The sequence below is a fragment of the Podarcis vaucheri genome, assembly GCF_965113315.1.
Source record: "Podarcis vaucheri genome assembly, chromosome: 3".
In the NCBI taxonomy this organism is placed as follows: domain Eukaryota; kingdom Metazoa; phylum Chordata; class Lepidosauria; order Squamata; family Lacertidae; genus Podarcis; species Podarcis vaucheri.
The window spans coordinates 52929956-52947613 of NC_138761.1; the positions used below are offsets into that span (position 1 = coordinate 52929956).

Sequence of the window (17658 nt, forward strand, 5' to 3'; positions counted from 1 at the left end):
GGAAGAAGCGGACCATTTGGATCCCTTCCAGTCGGGATTCAGGCCTCATCATGGGACTGAAACTGCCTTGGTCGCACTGGTTGATGATCTCCGGCGGGCTAGGGACAAAGGTGAGAGCTGTTTCCTAGTTCTGCTGGATCTCTCAGCGGCGTTCGATACCATCGACCATAGCATCCTTCTGGACCGTCTTGAGGGGCTGGGAGCTGGGGGCACTGTTATACAGTGGTTCCGCTCCTTCCTCCTGGGCCGTGTTCAGAAAGTGGTGGTGGGGGATGAGTGTTCAGACCCCTGGGCTCTCACTTGTGGGGTGCCTCAGGGTTCTGTCCTCTCCCCCATGCTTTTCAACATCTACATGCGGCCGCTGGGAGAGATCATCAGGAGGTTTGGGCTGGGTGTTCATCAGTATGCGGATGATACCCAGCTCTACCTCTCTTTTAAATCAGAACCAGTGAAGGCGGTGAAGGTCCTGTGTGAGTGTCTGGAGGCGGTTGGAGGATGGATGGCGGCTAACAGATTGAGGTTGAATCCTGACAAGACAGAAGTACTGTTCTTGGGGGACAGAAGGCGGGCAGGTGTGGAGGATTCCCTGGTCCTGAATGGGGTAACTGTGCCCCTGAAGGACCAGGTGCGCAGCCTGGGAGTCATTTTGGACTCACAGCTGTCCATGGAGGCACAGGTCAAATCTGTGTCCAGGGCAGCTGTTTACCAGCTCCATCTGGTACGTAGGCTGAGACCCTATCTGCCTGCGGACTGTCTCGCGAGAGTGGTGCATGCTCTGGTTATCTCCCGCTTGGACTACTGCAATGCACTCTACGTGGGGCTACCTTTGAAGGTGACTCGGAAACTACAACTAATCCAGAATGCGGCAGCTAGACTGGTGACTGGGAGCGGCCGCCGAGACCATATAACACCGGTCTTGAAAGACCTGCATTGGCTCCCAGTACGTTTCCGAGCACAATTCAAAGTGTTGGTGCTGACCTTTAAAGCCCTAAACGGCCTCGGTCCAGTATACCTGAAGGAGCGTCTCCACCCCCATCATTCTGCCCGGACGCTGAGGTCCAGCGCCGAGGGCCTTCTGGCGGTTCCCTCATTGCGAGAAGCAAAGCTACAGGGAACCAGGCAGAGGGCCTTCTCGGTAGTGGCGCCCGCCCTGTGGAACACCCTTCCAGCAGATGTCAAGGCGATAAACAACTACCTGACATTCAGGAGACATCTTAAGGCAGCCCTGTTCAGGGAAGTTTTTAACGTGTGATATTTTATTGTATTTTTGGTTTTTATGGAAGCCGCCCAGAGTGGCTGGGGAGGCCCAGCCAGATGGGCGGGGTATAAATAATAAATTATTATTATTATTATTATTATAAAGGAAATAAAAGAAAGCTTGGCATCTAGGTATTATGGTTTATCTCAGGGTCACCAAAGAAAGGCCTTCATCCACATGCACCAGATCAGCAACCCCTGGTTTAGAGGGCAGTTGTGAAAAGTAGTTCATTGGGCGAGGTTGAAGATCATTGCATTGCACTTAAAGGAAAAAAAATGGAATACAAATGTAAACGATAATTATAATTAATAATAGGTGGAGCAAATTATTTTTGCATAACAGTTTTGTTCACATGATTCAGATTTTCATCTTGCTCTTACCTTTTTTCCGGCAATGCAAAGAAGAATGAGAATCAAGGCAGGTTGAAAAAGATTGCAGGTTTTTAACAGGAGCTGGTGGAATAATTAGTGATACGACAAGACTGATGGCTTTGATGGTAACTATACAAGACATTGAAAATCTCCCCCCTAGACCCGCCCCCACCACTGGAAGCTCTTTCTAGCTTTCAAAGTTTTGTCTTGTATTTTCAGTTTATACTTAGATATTCGCTCACTGAACAAAACAAGATCATTGTATAATTTGTTGTGTCCATAGCTAGGAGCTTACAAATAGAATGTTTTAACATATATTTTATGCCAGATTCCATTGAGAACATATTTTATGTAAACAGCATCATAGATGAATGTAATATGAATGTAATATTATGAATGTAATAAAGTAATTTTGTGTTATTCATAAACTTTGTTTTTAGTGAAGTATAGTTTAGTATAGTTCTTCATAAAAGATTAATAAAGAAAGCTAGCTGGGCATGCCCTATATAACCTCAGCAAGTATATCAGTCTTTTCCTTAATGTTTTAATTGTTCTTTGGCAGCTACAAATGCTGATGGATTTGCACTGTATTTCCTGGGTGAATGCAATAATGTAAGTATGTAAAGAACTCCCATCTGCAAGCCACTTAATGCAATGTACTGTAGAAGGTTTAACAGGGGTTAACCAGCTATGCATTGATTATGAGATGTGGTTCTGTAAATGCAGCTAACAATCTGTATTGATGAACAAATTGTTCTCTGCTGACCTACCAAAAGAATCTCCATTAATTAATAGCTTTGTTTAAATTTGTATTACTAAACCGGAAAAGGTCATGGGTTGACTTCTTGCTGCTGCCCTAAGTACACATAACTTCCACTGAACTCCTTGGGATAGACCTCTGAGTTTAGGACTACTACTGTTTTCCTTTGATTGTGAAAATTGCCAATTTTCCCATTTCTTTTCTTCATTAACATGATCCATCCCTTATCCTGGGGCTCATAAGTTACCTTAGGGGTATTTTTTGAGAAAAGCTATGAATTGTTTTTGTGAAAGACCAAGCACGTGGCTTTCTCTGGATCACTTTGTCCACATCCTTGCTGATATTTTCAGGTAATGTTAATAACCTACGTAGCATGGTCTTTTGCAAAAACCATGTTTCCTTTTATATACCCTATTTATCCACAGATCTAACAATTCTGCCATTAAAAGTGCTTGACTCTAATTAAATTATGTTTCATAGGCCAACATCTTGTAGGAAGGCTTATTTTAATTTTGTTTAATCCCCTCCCCCCATGAATTCACATTTAAGTCCTTGAAGAACTATTGGGTATATGCCCCTCTAGTGACACCAATCTACTGGAGTTTGAAAGTTGATAACTTCTTCCTTTCTAAGAATTATTGTGAGTATTACCTCCCTGACAAATGGATGAGAATAGCAATGTAGCTATGAGATGGGTTCAGTAGTGGCTGGCGGGATGCTGTAGGCATGACTATGTTGCTGACTTGGCTTCTCAACACCACATGTGGCTGCCAGTTACTGAGATAAGGAGGGGCCAGGCACTGTGTAGTTTAGCAGAGTCAATCTTAAGCTCCTACTATTACGTTCACACTGTGCTGAGCTCCCCACTGCCTTGGTCCTTTTCCTCCTAGTGATGGGCAGCAATGTGTGGCATTGGGAACCCAGATCAGCAACACAGCCCTGTCAGCCACTGCTGGGTAGGTTTCCCCTTTCCGTACGTGTTGACATGATACATTTACTCTGAAAATGGTAGTAAGAAGCCAGAGAAACAATACATGCTTATGCTTTAAGGTGAATTTATTATGCTCTTATTCTAGAATACAAAACATTGAATTCTTACTTAATTCTACACAATGCGCATGCCACCTAGTGACTCTGCTAAACATTTTATGGCATGGAATAGCTTATAGCTGTCCCTTACTGAACCTAGTAATGGGAATTACTGTATTTCTTATGGGTTGAATTCAGAGAACTGCAATTGGAACTCTATTCATATAGCAGGACTTTATTGGAAACTCCTCTGCATTGCAACCTTCTGCAGCTCCCCAAAGCCACTCTTGGGGGCTGTGGGGCTTTCCAGGATGGTGTGGGAAGAGGCATTGGGGATGTACATAATGGGGAAATCACCAGAATTTTTTTTTTTGGGGGGGCTGCCTCGGGCAAGTGAAAGTGTATTTCCGCCAATTCAAAACACCCTTAGACTCAAGCCAGAGTTACTTACTTTTCATGCATTTTTTGTCGGGGAGAGATTAGATGAGGCAAAACATTATTTGTTTAAGAACATAAGAAGATTCCTACTGGATCAGGCCAACCCGGTGCCCTTCAGTTGCTTTGGAATACAAACCCCACCAGCCAATGATCGGGGATGATGGGATTTTCGCCTGGAAGGAGGGGTAGGCTAAACTATAGTTGGGCATAAAATTGACACATAATAGGCCATTGCTGCACTTCTGAAATCTAAATCTGAGGCATACAAGTACACTTGCTGGTGGTTTCCTGATCATGCCATTGTCAGTGCGCCAATCTACTCACAGCCGCATTCCTTGCTGACAGCCCAGCTCTTGCTGACAGTTTCTTTTATAGCAGAGCTTTCAGAGTAACTCACAGTAGCCACATTCATATGTAATACTAAGTTATGGTTTGTGCATGGTGTTTGTTAATAAACCATGTTTAAAGCTCAAGGTGACCCACAGGCAAACAGCCCTTAGCTTGTTACATCAAAGGTTGGTTTTTCTACTCCCTGCCTATTCTGCACTTCCCACTTGATATGCCATATGCCTTGGCATTATCCTAGTACTGGCATTGCCTCATTGTGTTGTCATCCCCATCTCCATGTGTTGGCTTTGCAAATGGGCAGGGAAATCCCCTTGGAACTCTTCAGCTGCTCTTGGCAATGGCTGCAGTCCACCAGAATCCCTCCTCTCTCCCCCCACCCCTTGAAGAAACATCATCTGCATTCTCTTTAGCCAAGAAGCTCGTTTCCTTCTTCCTTGCATCACACTGGGGTTGAAGTTTTTCCCAGCACAAGATCCAAAGCAGCATTATTAAGTACAATTCCCCACATCCCTCAGTGAAACAGTGCTTTTCTATGCAAGATTCAACCCTGCATTTCCCCAAAGTCTTTCCACCTCTCTTTTTATGGGTGAAGGGAATTGCTGGGCCCAAGTAGCAGTTCGTGGTAAGAAAGGAATAGAATAGAAGCATATGTGAGTAATAGTGCACTTACCCCCTAAGTATCTTAGTACAGAGGATGATAATCCTCTTCAAAAACAAACAAACACGGAGCAGAGTCCCATTTCTACCATGTTCTCTTACCTGACAGACTGTTTGGGGCGTGGGAGAAGTTCCTTTACAACTCAACCTGATTTTATTATAAAAGCAATGGCTGGGATTTTGAATTTGCTCCCATTGGCAAGAGTATTCCTTAAGCAGAATTCCATTTCTATGATGACCTCCATAGCAATTTTCCATCCATGCTTATTTTCATTTGGAGTGTTGCATCATTTAGCAAAATCAGTTGAGTTGGAAAAGTTTCATAAGGACAAAATAGTGAATTAACCTTCCCCTGCCCCCAAATAACAATGCCGTATTTCAGCATTTCAAAAAATGTAAATGAATGTAAACTACTGATTTCAGGATTGTTCTAGTACCATATAACATTATGATTACTATGGAAAGAGTCAAACATTTAAAATGCAGTTTTCTTTTTTTGTACTTCCTCCCATTAGAGCCTCTGTGTGTTCACACCACCAGGAGTGAAGGATGGAGAACCACATCTTGTTCCTGTGGGACCCATTATGCTTGGCACTACAGTATCTGCATATGTAGCCAAATCTAGAAAAACGTTATTAGTAGAAGATATTTTGGGGGTAAATTACTGTCTTTTAAAAAAATAATGTCAGGCTGCAAATGTTTTCATACCTATGTGGGAGAGAGTTCTGTTCAGGCAAAGTGGATTGATTTAAATCATCAGTTCAATCAAGAAAAAAAGGTTTCAAACAAGTTTCCCGGTAATTCTTCTTCATGTATTTCCTGAACAATGGTGCAATTTCTTTCCTGAAGTGGACCTAACCTCAAACCCTGAGCTGAATCAGGCAATCCCCAAAATGCAGGCTGTTTCAGAAAGAACAAAATCTATCCAGTTATAAATCAACATGGCCTAGCATTGATAGTGTGTTTATACACCCCTTTGCCAATGTTGAACAGAATCTGTAATACACCTGAAGGCTAAGCTGTGAGTTTGTCCTCAAGATTTCAACAGAGATATCCCAGATTTATAGACAAAACTGACATAACTTTAGCGATAAGGGAAAAAACACCATTAAGTTTAAAACTGTGCTTGCCTTCCCAGGATGAGCGGTTTCCCAAAGGTACTGGACTGGAATCAGGAACTCGCATCAAGTCTGTGCTTTGTTTGCCAATAGTTACTACACTTGGTGACTTGATTGGTATCTTGGAGCTTTATCGACACTGGGGCAATGACACCTTCCTCCTCAGCCATCAGGAGGTAAAGCCTAAATGTGATAGTGGGTATTTGAATGTTGCTATGGGGAAGGGATGAAGCCACTTTCATAACTGTGGATCAGATTTTACATTATTAATATCTACTGGGCCAAATCATTGATCGGGTTAACGTATCACATCCAGTTGAAAATAAACTATGGTTGAAAGTAAACTGTGGTTGAATGTGAATGAGCAGCATGCTTGCACATGCTGGTTGAAAGTTACAATTATATGATTCTGTGTAATGTGCAGCCAATTATGTTACTGCCAGCTGTCGCCAGTGGAGGACTCAGAAACGGGGCATTGCAGGAGCAGAGTGGCTGGTCACTAATACAGTTCAGGAAATAAGGATTTTCTTTTGTTTCAGGTTGCAACAGCGAATCTTGCATGGGCTTCTGTAGCAATACATCAAGTAGAGGTAAGACCGTGGAAAAGGTTTTTGTTTTTTTTAGGAAAGCAGTAAACAGATTCTAGGAATATAAAACATGATCAATCAGCTTTGTAATATCTGATTGATGTAAACTGTTTGACAACGTAATCAAGTTATATTTCATTATCTGTATTTCAAAAGGGTGTACAGATAACTTGCAACTTATGTACATTTAATTTATGTACATTCAACTTTACGCACTTGGCAAATTAGGGGGCAGGTATCCAGGAAAAGGGTTCCAGCAATTCCATCTGCCGTTGAGACCAATTTGTTTTGACTACATGCAATTTTGGCTTTAGGTGCTATCCCTGGAATGTAACCCCAGCATAAATTGAGAGTCATTCAATTACTTAATAATTACTTTCTGACTTGAACCCAGTTCACATCAAGCTCTCACCACACGAGATGCAAGTTTGGATGTGGACAAGTCAAAACATACATTTCTATGAGCATGACATGTGTGTGTCCTAAAGTTCAGTTTGAGCCTCCCTTTTCCCAAGACCCACCCAATACTTTTAAAAATATTTTGGGTGATAGCCAGTGTTAGCCATACTCAGAGTAGACCCAAGGATTTATGTTATTGCAATCCATTGATGTATGAAATCCTCCAGATTCAGAGTCTTACGCCGGGATGGGGAACTTTTTCTGGCTGGTGGGCCAGATCTTTATCTGCCAACTGCTTGTGGGGCAACTTAAAAACCCCACAATGTTTTATTGATTTGAAATGAATGGTACAACAGTCAGCATAACAGATGGCAATGTATATATATAGCCAACAGGTACAACCAGGAGAAACTCGCAAAGTCAGTTAAAATGCACCTTTAACATAAAGTTTTTACAGTACTGCAAGAAATATCTCCTTCATAATGTAAAGTGTGTTGCCAGAATTTGATAGGAAGTATTGTTCCTGTTAATAAAGCTAGGTTCTGGTGGGTCAAAACTGAGATATGGGCAGGGTCGTTGTCTGTCCGTCAGACAATCTGACATAGTGACATCAGGTGATGCTGTGCTTTGAAGCCCCACTTGTAAGGACTTCAAAGAGCAGCCCTTTGCAAGCAGCCCTGTTCTGCTCCTTAAACCTCCAAAAAATTGGAGGTTTAAAGAGTTTAAATTGTAGGTGGGTAATTCCATAGTAACTAACATAACGTAAACTTATTTATATAACATTATTTGGGTTAACATTAAACTCTTTGTGTGCTTACTGGAATGATTTTCCCTACTAAAATAATCAAGAAGCCAGGAAAATAATGGTAGATGCTGCTGCTAAAAGATTTTCTGGCAAATGAGCTATGGCCAGCATAGAATCATAGAATCATGGAGTTGAAAGGGATCCAAGGGTCATCTAGTCCAACCCCCTGCAATGCAGGAATCTCAGCTAAAGCATCCATGACAGATAGCCATCCAACCTCTGTTTATAAACCTCCAAGGAAGAAGAGTCCACCACCTCTTGTGGGAGTCTGTTCCACTGCAGAACAGCTCTTACTGTCAGAAAGTTTTTTCTGAATGTTTTGTCAGAATCTCCTTTCTTGCAACTTGAAGCCATTGGTTTGAGTCCTACCCTCCAGAGCAGGAGAAAACAAGCATGCTCCATGTGACAGCCCTTAAAAATATTTGAAGATGGCTATCATATTTTCTCTCAGTCTTCTCTTTTCCAGGCTAAACATACCCAGCTCCTTCAAGTGCTTCTCATAAGGCTTAGTTTCCAGACCCTTGATCATCTTGGTTGCCCTCCTCTGTACATGTTCTAGCTAGTCAACGTCCATGTTAAATTGTGGTACCCAGAATTGGACATAGTATTCCAAGTATGGTCTGACTAAGGCAGAATAAAGTGGTACTATTACTTCCCTTGATCTGGACAATATACTTTTGTTGATGCAGCCTAGAATAGCATTAGCATTTTTTGCTGCTGCATCACACTGTTGACTCAGGTTAAGCTTATGGTCCACCAAGACCACTAGATCCTTTTCACATGTACAGTGGTACTTCGGGTTACATACGCTTCAGGTTACAGACTCTGCTAACCCAGAAATAATACCTCGGGTTAAGAACTTTGCTGCAGGATGAGAACAGAAATCAGGCTCCGGCGGCACGGCAGCAGCAAGAGGCCCCATTAGCTAAAGTGGTGCTTCAGGTTAAGAACAGTTTCAGGTTAAGAACGGACCTCCGGAACGAATTAAGCACTTAACCCGAGGTACCAGTGTACTGCTAGTAAGCAAGGTCTCCTCCATCTTATATTTGTGCATCTGGTTCTTTCTGCCTAAGTGCAGAACCGTACATTTGTCCCTAATGAAATTCATATTGTTAGCTTGCACCCAGTTCTCCAATCTGTTCAGGTCATTTTGAATTCTGATTCTGTCTTCTGCGGGATTAGCTACCCCTTCCAGTTTGGTGTCATCTGCAGATTTGATGAGTATCCCCTCAGTTCCTTTATCCAAGTCATTTATAAAGACATTGAACAACAATGGGCCCAGGACAGAACCCTGTGGCACCCCACTTGTCACATTTTTCCAGGATGACAAAGAACCATTAATGAATACTCTTTGGGTTCGGTCAGTAAACCAGCTATGAATCCACCTAACACTTACCTTGTTCAACCCACATTTTACCGGCTTCCTTGCGAGAATATCATGGGGGACTTTGTCGAAAAGCCTTACTGAAATCAAGATACACTATGTCCACAGCATTTCCCTGATCCACCAAGTTTGTAATTCCATCGAAAAGAAAGAAAAAGAAAGAAAGAAATCAGATTGGTCTGGCATGACTTATTTTTGAGAAACCCATGCTGGGTCTTAGTAATCACAGCATCCTTTTCTAAATGCTCAGGTATCGATGTCAAGCTCACTGGTCAGTAGTTACCTGGGTATTCCTCCCCCCCTTTTTGAAGAGGGGACGACATTTGCCTGCCTCCAGTCTGTAGGGACATCTCCTGTTCTCCAAGAATTCTCAAAAATAACAGACAAAGCTCCTTTAGTACCCTTGGATGCCTCAGGCCCTGGAGATTTGAATTCATTTAAAGTAGCTAGGTGTTCCCTTACTACCTCTTTTCCTATCTTGGACTCCTTACATCATTTATTCTGTTCTCACCAGGTTGGGCATCGCTTTCCTTTTGGGTGAAGACAGAGGCAAAGTAGGTGTTGAGTAGTTCCGCCTTTTCTCTCACCCAATAGCATTTCTCTGTCTTCCCCACACAGAGGACCCACCACTTGCTTGTTCTTCTTACTTTGGACATAGCAGAAGAAACCTTTATAATTATTTTTAACCTCTTTTGCAAGCCTGAACTTATTCTGAGCTTTAGCCAGCCTGACTTCTCCCCTGCAGCTGTTGGCTATTTATGTATACTCCTCCTTTGTGATTTTCCCTTTCTTTCATTTCTTATAAATGCCCTTCTTAACTCTCAGCTCATCTGTATGCTCCTTATGCAGCCACACCGGTTTCCTTAGATGCTTCCCACTTTTCTTTCTTCTTGGTATTGTCTACATTTGGGCCTTCAATATTTCTCCTTTTAGAAACTCCCATCCTTCTTGGACTCCCTTCTCATTAAGTATTTCTGAGCACAGGATCACACCCAGTAGCTCCTTCAGCTTTTTGAAATTGGCCTTCTAAAAGTCCAGAGTGTGTGTCTGACTGCACTCAGTTTCCCCTTGCCTCTGTATCCTGAAACCCAGGAGAACATGATCACTTCCTCCCAAGTTTCCGAGCACTTCCACTTCATCGATCGATTTCCCTCTGTTGGTGAGAACCAGGTCCAAGATCTCTTTGTTGGTGACAATTCACTGTCTCACGCACAAATGCCTTATAGCAAGACCCTGTGAAAATGACACTTTATTGTGCATTTGCTGAAGGTCAGCAGCAAGTCCATATGAGAAGTTGTAATGCCCATTGGAATTTAAACTTGGCTGTGGAAACCCCTCGTGATTCCCCCCCTTTCAACCAACTTTTATATTTATTTGTAGGGAAGACAAATGTTAACGAAGTCCTTTTTGTGTTTTAAAGAAGAGGATTCTATATTCATGAACATAATATTGCCAGCACCTGGTCAACAAATTTTCTTTTCAATTTCCCTCAAACTCAACAACAACAAAGTTGCTCAGTTGGCACCAGTGCTTCAGTGGCTGTTTCTGCTTCAGTGCTTTCCTTCAGAATAATTACATTTACCATAGGGGCATCATCCCCTTTGTCTCTTCAGTTTAAAATATTTGAAAAAAACCCACAAACATTTACACTTCTGTTCAAAACTGCCTTCAGCCTTTTACAGGGTTGTACTGTTAACCTGAGGCTCAGCAAGAGACCTTTGCTCCTGAGGAGAATACCTGTATGTACAGTGGTGTCCCGCAAGACGAATGCCTCGCAAGACGGAAAACTCGCTAGACGAAAGAGTTTTCCGTTTTGGAGGTGCTTCACAGAACGAATTTCCTATGGGCTTGCTTCGCAAGACGACAATGTCTTGCGAGTTCCTGCTGGTTTCCCCCCTCCCCCCTTTTTCTAAGCCGCTAAGCCACTTATCAGCTGATCCGATCAGCAGATAAGCCACTAATAGCGCTAATCCGCTAATCCGTCAATGGGCTTGCTTCGCAAGACGAAAAAACCGCTAGACGAAGAGAATCACAGAACGGATTCTTTTCGTCTTGTGAGGCACCACTGTATAGATGAGCCTGGTTATTCGGTTCAGTTTAGCTAGGGAGATGAATCAGAATGAGACTGGCTCCTTGATAAATCTGAGAGGAAGCTGGTAGAAACTTCTTCATGCTTCAAGAAAGTGGGTGAAGTTGGGGGGGGGGTCTAGTAGAGAAATGCCAATTCTGCCTTTTCTAAACCACACCCAGATTGAAGTTACTTAGAAAGTTTAAACATACAATTATATTACCTATCTTCTAAAAGCATTAACATATGTCCACCTTCCCCTTGTCTGACTTGTCTTTCAGAGGGTAAGCTTCTTGAGGGTCGGGACCTGTCTCTTTTTGTAAAACTCTGTAAGGTGCCCTGCACTGATGGTATGGTACAAATAATAAGGCCTAATAATTATTAAACTCTTAGGAAAACAATTATGACAACCCTAAAAAGGGATTTAAGTGACAAAATCACAACACATATATTCTATATAAGTTGTGCACATTGTGGTGTTATGTTGCTTGTAGGAATTGCTGCACATAAAACATATGATAGGTAACATCTCAGCACATTTTCTTCATGTTAACATCTTAAGGAAGAGCATAAAGTTATTTTCATTTGTTGAGGGAGGAGGGAGTATGTGTTCTTCTGACTACATACCCAACCAATATAAGTTTTATTGGTTTAAGTTCATCTGATTTTATTCAGTGCATGAAGCTTATTCTCAGTTGAGAAGAGAATGAGAAAGCAAAACTGTCAGTACAATAAAAAGGTCATTAACCTATTGTCTATTTCCTTGGAGAGGTCTTTAACTGAATATTAGAAAAAAAAATATGAGAGAAATTCTGAGTCATCTTGCATGTCATGTTTCTGGTTGTTTTACTCACATGTAAAATGCCATTTTGAAAAACTGTTGTCAGATGATGAAATTTTGGAAAACTATCTTTAAAATGATATAGAACATGTTAACTACATATGAAAATGAAAGATAGGTCTGTAAGTTGACATTGTCATGGAATTACCCAAGTTTAAAGAGCAGGGCAGGCTGTTTGCAAAGGACTTTCAAGCAGCCCCATGCTGCTCTTTGAACCTCTGGCTTTCAGAGGTTCAAAGAGCAGTGTTGGGAGAACAGAACAGATTCTGTTGAGCCAGGTGCTCCCCCACTGCACACTGGTTGATGGGCAAGTGGAAGTGTGCCTTGCACCAGCAAAGGAAAAACCGGAAACTCACTTTAAGTTCCTGTTTGTCCCTTTAAGCACTGCCCATACCAGCCTCGCACCTGATGTCACATATGATTTCAGATGCAGGGCAGATAGGTATGGCTTCTCCAGAATGGCTGCACAAACTAAATGGGGAGATTTGGCAGGTCATGCTAGTGTTTCCCCACACCTAGGCTTTGCTTAATCATGAACTTAGCTCTCTGCCACTGAATCAGTGAGATTTAAAAACCCAAATGGTTCTTAACTCTCACAAGTGCTTTCCTCTTAGGGACAATCATTTTCATGGTGCATATATATATATATACACACACACACACACACACACACACACACACACACTAAAATCCCCCAAACTCAGTTTTTTAAAAATCTGACCAAATCTGAGAGAGCTACCATGAACTTGGCAATGGTGGTAAGTGATGTATGCCTGAGTCTGCCTCTTTCTTTTAAGAACCCAGAACATGTACATACTACTCAGCCAAAGGATTTGGTAGAAAATAACATAGCTTATTTACCTCAGTTATTGCTTGTCTTAGATGTTGTTTATATAAGATGAGTAAATGGGGGGAAGACAATCTTTCTTAGGCAGAAAATTGAACACTTTACCTGTCTGAGCAGGTTAGTAGAACTGACTGTGAGCTGGTATCCTAGGTTTCTGCATTCAGAGTTTATATGCAGAGGAGGGCACAAACAGTAAAGTCTTCTGGCTCACAGTGCAAGAGCTGCCATTTTAGACAATTAGAAAAATACAATAAATCCGAGTGAGCATATCTGTAAACACAATAAATCTAAAGCTAAAGATGTGTATATGTATGTGTATATATATCTAATTTTAGATAGCATATATACTTCATACTTTTGAATGTAACCTTTTGCTTATATAAGCAATAGTATTTCAAATGTTCTGGTCAGGTATCGAAGGGCCTCGCTAAGCAGACTGAATTGAATGACTTCCTGCTTGAAGTTTCAAAGTAAGTCACACTTACAACTCATTCTCAGTTAGTTGCATGAAATATGCGTGATGGAGAATCATGGAAGGTAGTTAGCAAATGCCATGTCTTGTTACTGCCCTTAGTATATTACCAGCTGGTATAGAAAGATAAGCACTGAAATCTTATGCACACTTACATGGAAGTAAGTCCCATTGAACTCAGTGGAACTTACTTCTGAGTAGGCATGCATAAGACTACGTGTAAACTATGGCGGAAGAAACATTAATTCTAACTTGTTATTTATCCTGGTTTCAGTAACGGAGTGCATCTATCTGCAAAAGTCTTAGCAATAAATAAATAAATTGTACATAAACAGCAGGAAAATATAAATTCTTCATAAGAATGATTTTGTGCACTATGTTACTCTTGTGGAAAGCAAATGTATGCATTCGGCATTGACCTCAGGATGTTTTCTACAAGGTTTAGGAATGGATGTTAAACGATGACAGTTCTTACCCAGACAGAAACACTGTCTTACATTTCTTCTTTCTTATCAGTCTGAATGTCACATAAAAAGGTACACAATTTTTGGAATAATATCTGTCTCTTGAAAATAATGAAATCTAATGGCCAGCGATGCTTCAGAATGTGGAACATTCAAAGCATCTTTTGTTAATACATCTGGTGCTTATCTGTTACTGACTTTGGGTGCCTGGGACAGCTACTATATATTAACCAGGGGGAGTGAGCTGCTGTAGTAGCTTGTGGAAGCAAGGTCAGCTTGTTTTTTCCAGTCATGCTGCACCTGGCTTTAGGAGGGAATATTTGCTGGTGTGCTCACAGAACCAGGTATAGAGAAGCCTGCTGTCAGTGTCCTGCTGCCAATGCAAAGAGGAAGAGGATATTAAAAATGAAATAAACATTGCCTATATTGTTGTACTAAAAAAAAGTCATTTAGAGGTGGTGTAATTTGGGGGAAAAAATGTTATAATAAGCCCAGCACATGGAAATTGCTGACGGCAGCTAAAGCAGTTTCTTTAGCAATATAAAAGAAGATGGATAGCTTGGTCAAGTGTAGCTTATATGGGTGAAATGTTAAAAAGAATCACATATGTTTGACTATCATCTTATCTACTGGAATGTATGATTATACATCTGCTCTGAACCTTTGCTTAATTGAAGGATCCCCCATCTAGTCTGGTACAGAAGTTGGAATTTGCAGCTTAGGCAAGAGAGATCTGGGTTCAATTCCCTGTTCACTTAGTTACCTCCTTACCTTTTAGTTTTTACATCATAGGATTGTTGTAGGGGCAACATTTTTGCTGCTATGAGCTTCTTGGAGGAAAAATAGGATACATATGTGATAGATAAGTACCCAGATGTAGAACAAACAGGTGATGGGTTGTTTGGTTTTGTCAGCGCTGGCCATTTTTATAGCACTGCCAAAGATGACAAATGAAGTTTTCTGTTAGTTCTGTGTGCATGGATCCAATCCAGCTTAGAGCTCCAGTTGCCATATGTGGTCCTTGAAGGGGCACATAGGGCACAGTCAAGCAAGATGATAAGTGCATACAGGCCTATTCAGGGAGAGGATTCATGTGGTATGGTTTCATAAATAGATGATAACCTATTGTTTTAACAGTAAATGAAAACCAGCATGGGTCATTGTGGTAGTGAAATCTATAAATGATGTTATTAATAAGAACTTCACCTATTATCCTGCAGAACCTATTTTGATAACATTGTGGCAATAGATGCTCTACTTGAAAATATCATGGTAATGTATCTTTTCTCTAATGTCAACATTACATCTTACTTTTCAAGTTTTCCTCTTTGAAATCTAGTTTATATACTGTGTCCTGATTGTGTGTCTGTTTCAAATCAGTGCATGTTCAAAGTATTACTTTTTAGAAGAATTGCATATAAATTATTTAAAAATTTGTTTAGTGCTATCATAAAATAATTTGATTTGCTATTTGATATTTTTTCACTGCCTTTACATAGTGAGATCTCTAAGAGAATGTGAAGCAAGCAATCTTGGTGCTAATTGACAGTTGTTTAGCATGAATGTGTGAACATGCAGGTTCCTGGGAAGGAGGTTGCAGATGGCTTGCTCCAGTCCTACTGCTGCTGTGAGCTAAACCATGGTTTGGCTTGGTGTGTTACCTGAACCTAGGCTCATGGTTTGTCTGGCAGAGACAAACTACAAACCACCAGGGGTTCATACACTGCATCAAGCCAAACTATGGCTTAGCTTCCAGTAGCAGGAGGACAAGAGGAAGAGCAAAGCAGCCACAATCTCCTCTCCAGGAGCCTGCACCTTTATTCTCTGCCATGGTTTGGCTTTATGTTAAGTGTGAACTGAGCTGGTGGCTTGTCAAATGCCACTTAAAGAACTTTGGTAAACTTTATAGCTCACATTCTCAGTGCCAAACTACTTATGGTGCTTAATACATAACATATAGTTGCATGAATCTTTAAAAAATAGTAAATAGGTGCTGCTGTGGGTCCAATTGGGGCAGACTGTGGGGAGGGGTGTTCTCCGCCACAATCTCCATGAAAATTCTCCCTTTGCCACCCAAATGCTACTAGTATCAGGAGGAAAACTTGGTTTCATTTTGAAAGGTTTTTGTGTAGAGCAAAACAGTTCCATTCTGTGTACTGTCAAAACTCTGAATGTAGTCTATCATCTGCTCTGGGCATGCCACATTTCTTCGCATAGGCTCTGAGTTTTCAATAGCAGGTGTGGAGAAAATTGTCACTGCCACATCCCTGCACCAGAGGCATTGCCCATGAAAAGCCCTGGCCAGCCTGGGTATTTTTTTCCAAGGTAATATTTTAAAACCACAAGTCAAAGAGCCAATCCTTAGGGAATACCTTACTGAAAACTGAGTGTTCATGCCTACAGCTTGTTTCAGATTGCACGTAGCACCCCACCCCCTTCCAGGCTGCTAATGTCAAAAACACCACATTGTCATGTCAGAGGCCTCAGGTCATGCAAGTCACCAGCCTCATACAGCTCAGGATATGTCCACCTCAGATGCTCCAGAAGGCATTAGTGATTTGTTATGGCAACAGTGACGGGTGGAAAATAGTGTTTGTGGATGAGATAAAGGGGCATAAATCAGATTGATAACATGTTGGCTCAGTTTAGTGTGTGTTTATTTGTCATATTGAGTGATATAGTTCTGTCCATGGCAGCTACCACAATGCACCTTTAAAGACCAAGTCATTAACAGTAGTTCCTTGAAAAATCCATCTTTTTTTTTTAATCGAAAGGCTTTATGAATGATTATTTCATCTTAATATGCTAAATCTCAGCAATCCATAGTTATTTTAGGTTTTGCTGTTTGTCACGGAAATAAGTCATTTATTTTGAAGGGACGCTATACGTGGAACACAGCTGTGTTGCCTCACTGAGTCGCTGTAAGTGTAAGTTAGAAACAAGGCTGAAATCCATTCCTTAGAAGATAGGGAAGAAAACTGGTTCACAAGTCGTTTGAGCAGATTTGTCTAGGACAACAACCCTGTGTGCACTTGAGAACTCACAACTGGGTAAACATAGACTTGAGCTGCATGGCTGATCTAGAAGTTCTAGAATTTTTGCAAAGTGAGGTCCTCAGCTAAGAGCCATTAGAAAGTTAATCTTCAGCAGCAACTCACTAATTGCTGTCGGCTACTCTACGGCTCCAAGGGAGGAGAGGAGAGGAAACATATCTTAGCCTCCCCTCTCTGCCAGGACTGTGTGTGCCTTCATCCAAACAAAATATTCTATTGTAGTTGACTTGTACGAAGCTTGCACACTACATGGGAGATCTGTGACTGGAATGGCTTACGCTTTTTATACTGAATTGCACCCAGCAGGGTTTATAACTTTTCTTGAAGCAGTAGAGTTGGGGGGAGAGGAGTTGTTCAACATTTTTCCTCTGTGCCATTTCCCCAGTTATCCCATGGTGTTCCAGAGAGTTCTCGTCTTGGCCCCTGAGCTGTTTTAACATCTTCATGAGATTGCTAGGTGAGGTTGTCCAAAGTTTTGGAGTGAAGTGCCAACAGCATACACTGAGGAAACTCAGTTCTATTCCTTTTAAGGCTTGGCCGTGTATCTTATTTTCACAGAACCGTTAATGTGCTGTGAAAGTGGGGTCAGGCATATTCAGTGGCTTTCAGGGGGGTGGGAGAATTATAAGAACTTTTGGTTGGGGTGGACCTACCTTTTAAAGACAAGGTGCCCGAGGGTTTTTTCTTTTTCTTTTTTCCAGAAAAAAATGCTTTGTTGCCGCTTCACGCGGTGACTGGCTGCCCTCAGCAGCCTAGTGG

At 41.5% G+C, this 17658-nt stretch overlaps 1 protein-coding gene across 1 annotated transcript in view; it reads left to right on the forward strand.

Annotated features, from left to right (window-relative positions):
• The window catches only part of LOC309528115 (cAMP and cAMP-inhibited cGMP 3',5'-cyclic phosphodiesterase 10A-like), a 114176-nt gene that overhangs the window by 48553 nt on the left and 47965 nt on the right, over positions 1-17658 (forward strand). The window contains exons 5-10 of the mRNA XM_082215376.1: positions 2192-2241; positions 5377-5517; positions 6000-6155; positions 6519-6569; positions 13322-13380; positions 15067-15118. Coding sequence (XP_082071502.1) covers positions 2192-2241; positions 5377-5517; positions 6000-6155; positions 6519-6569; positions 13322-13380; positions 15067-15118 — 509 coding nt within the window. The remainder of the gene's footprint in view (positions 1-2191; positions 2242-5376; positions 5518-5999; positions 6156-6518; positions 6570-13321; positions 13381-15066; positions 15119-17658) is intronic.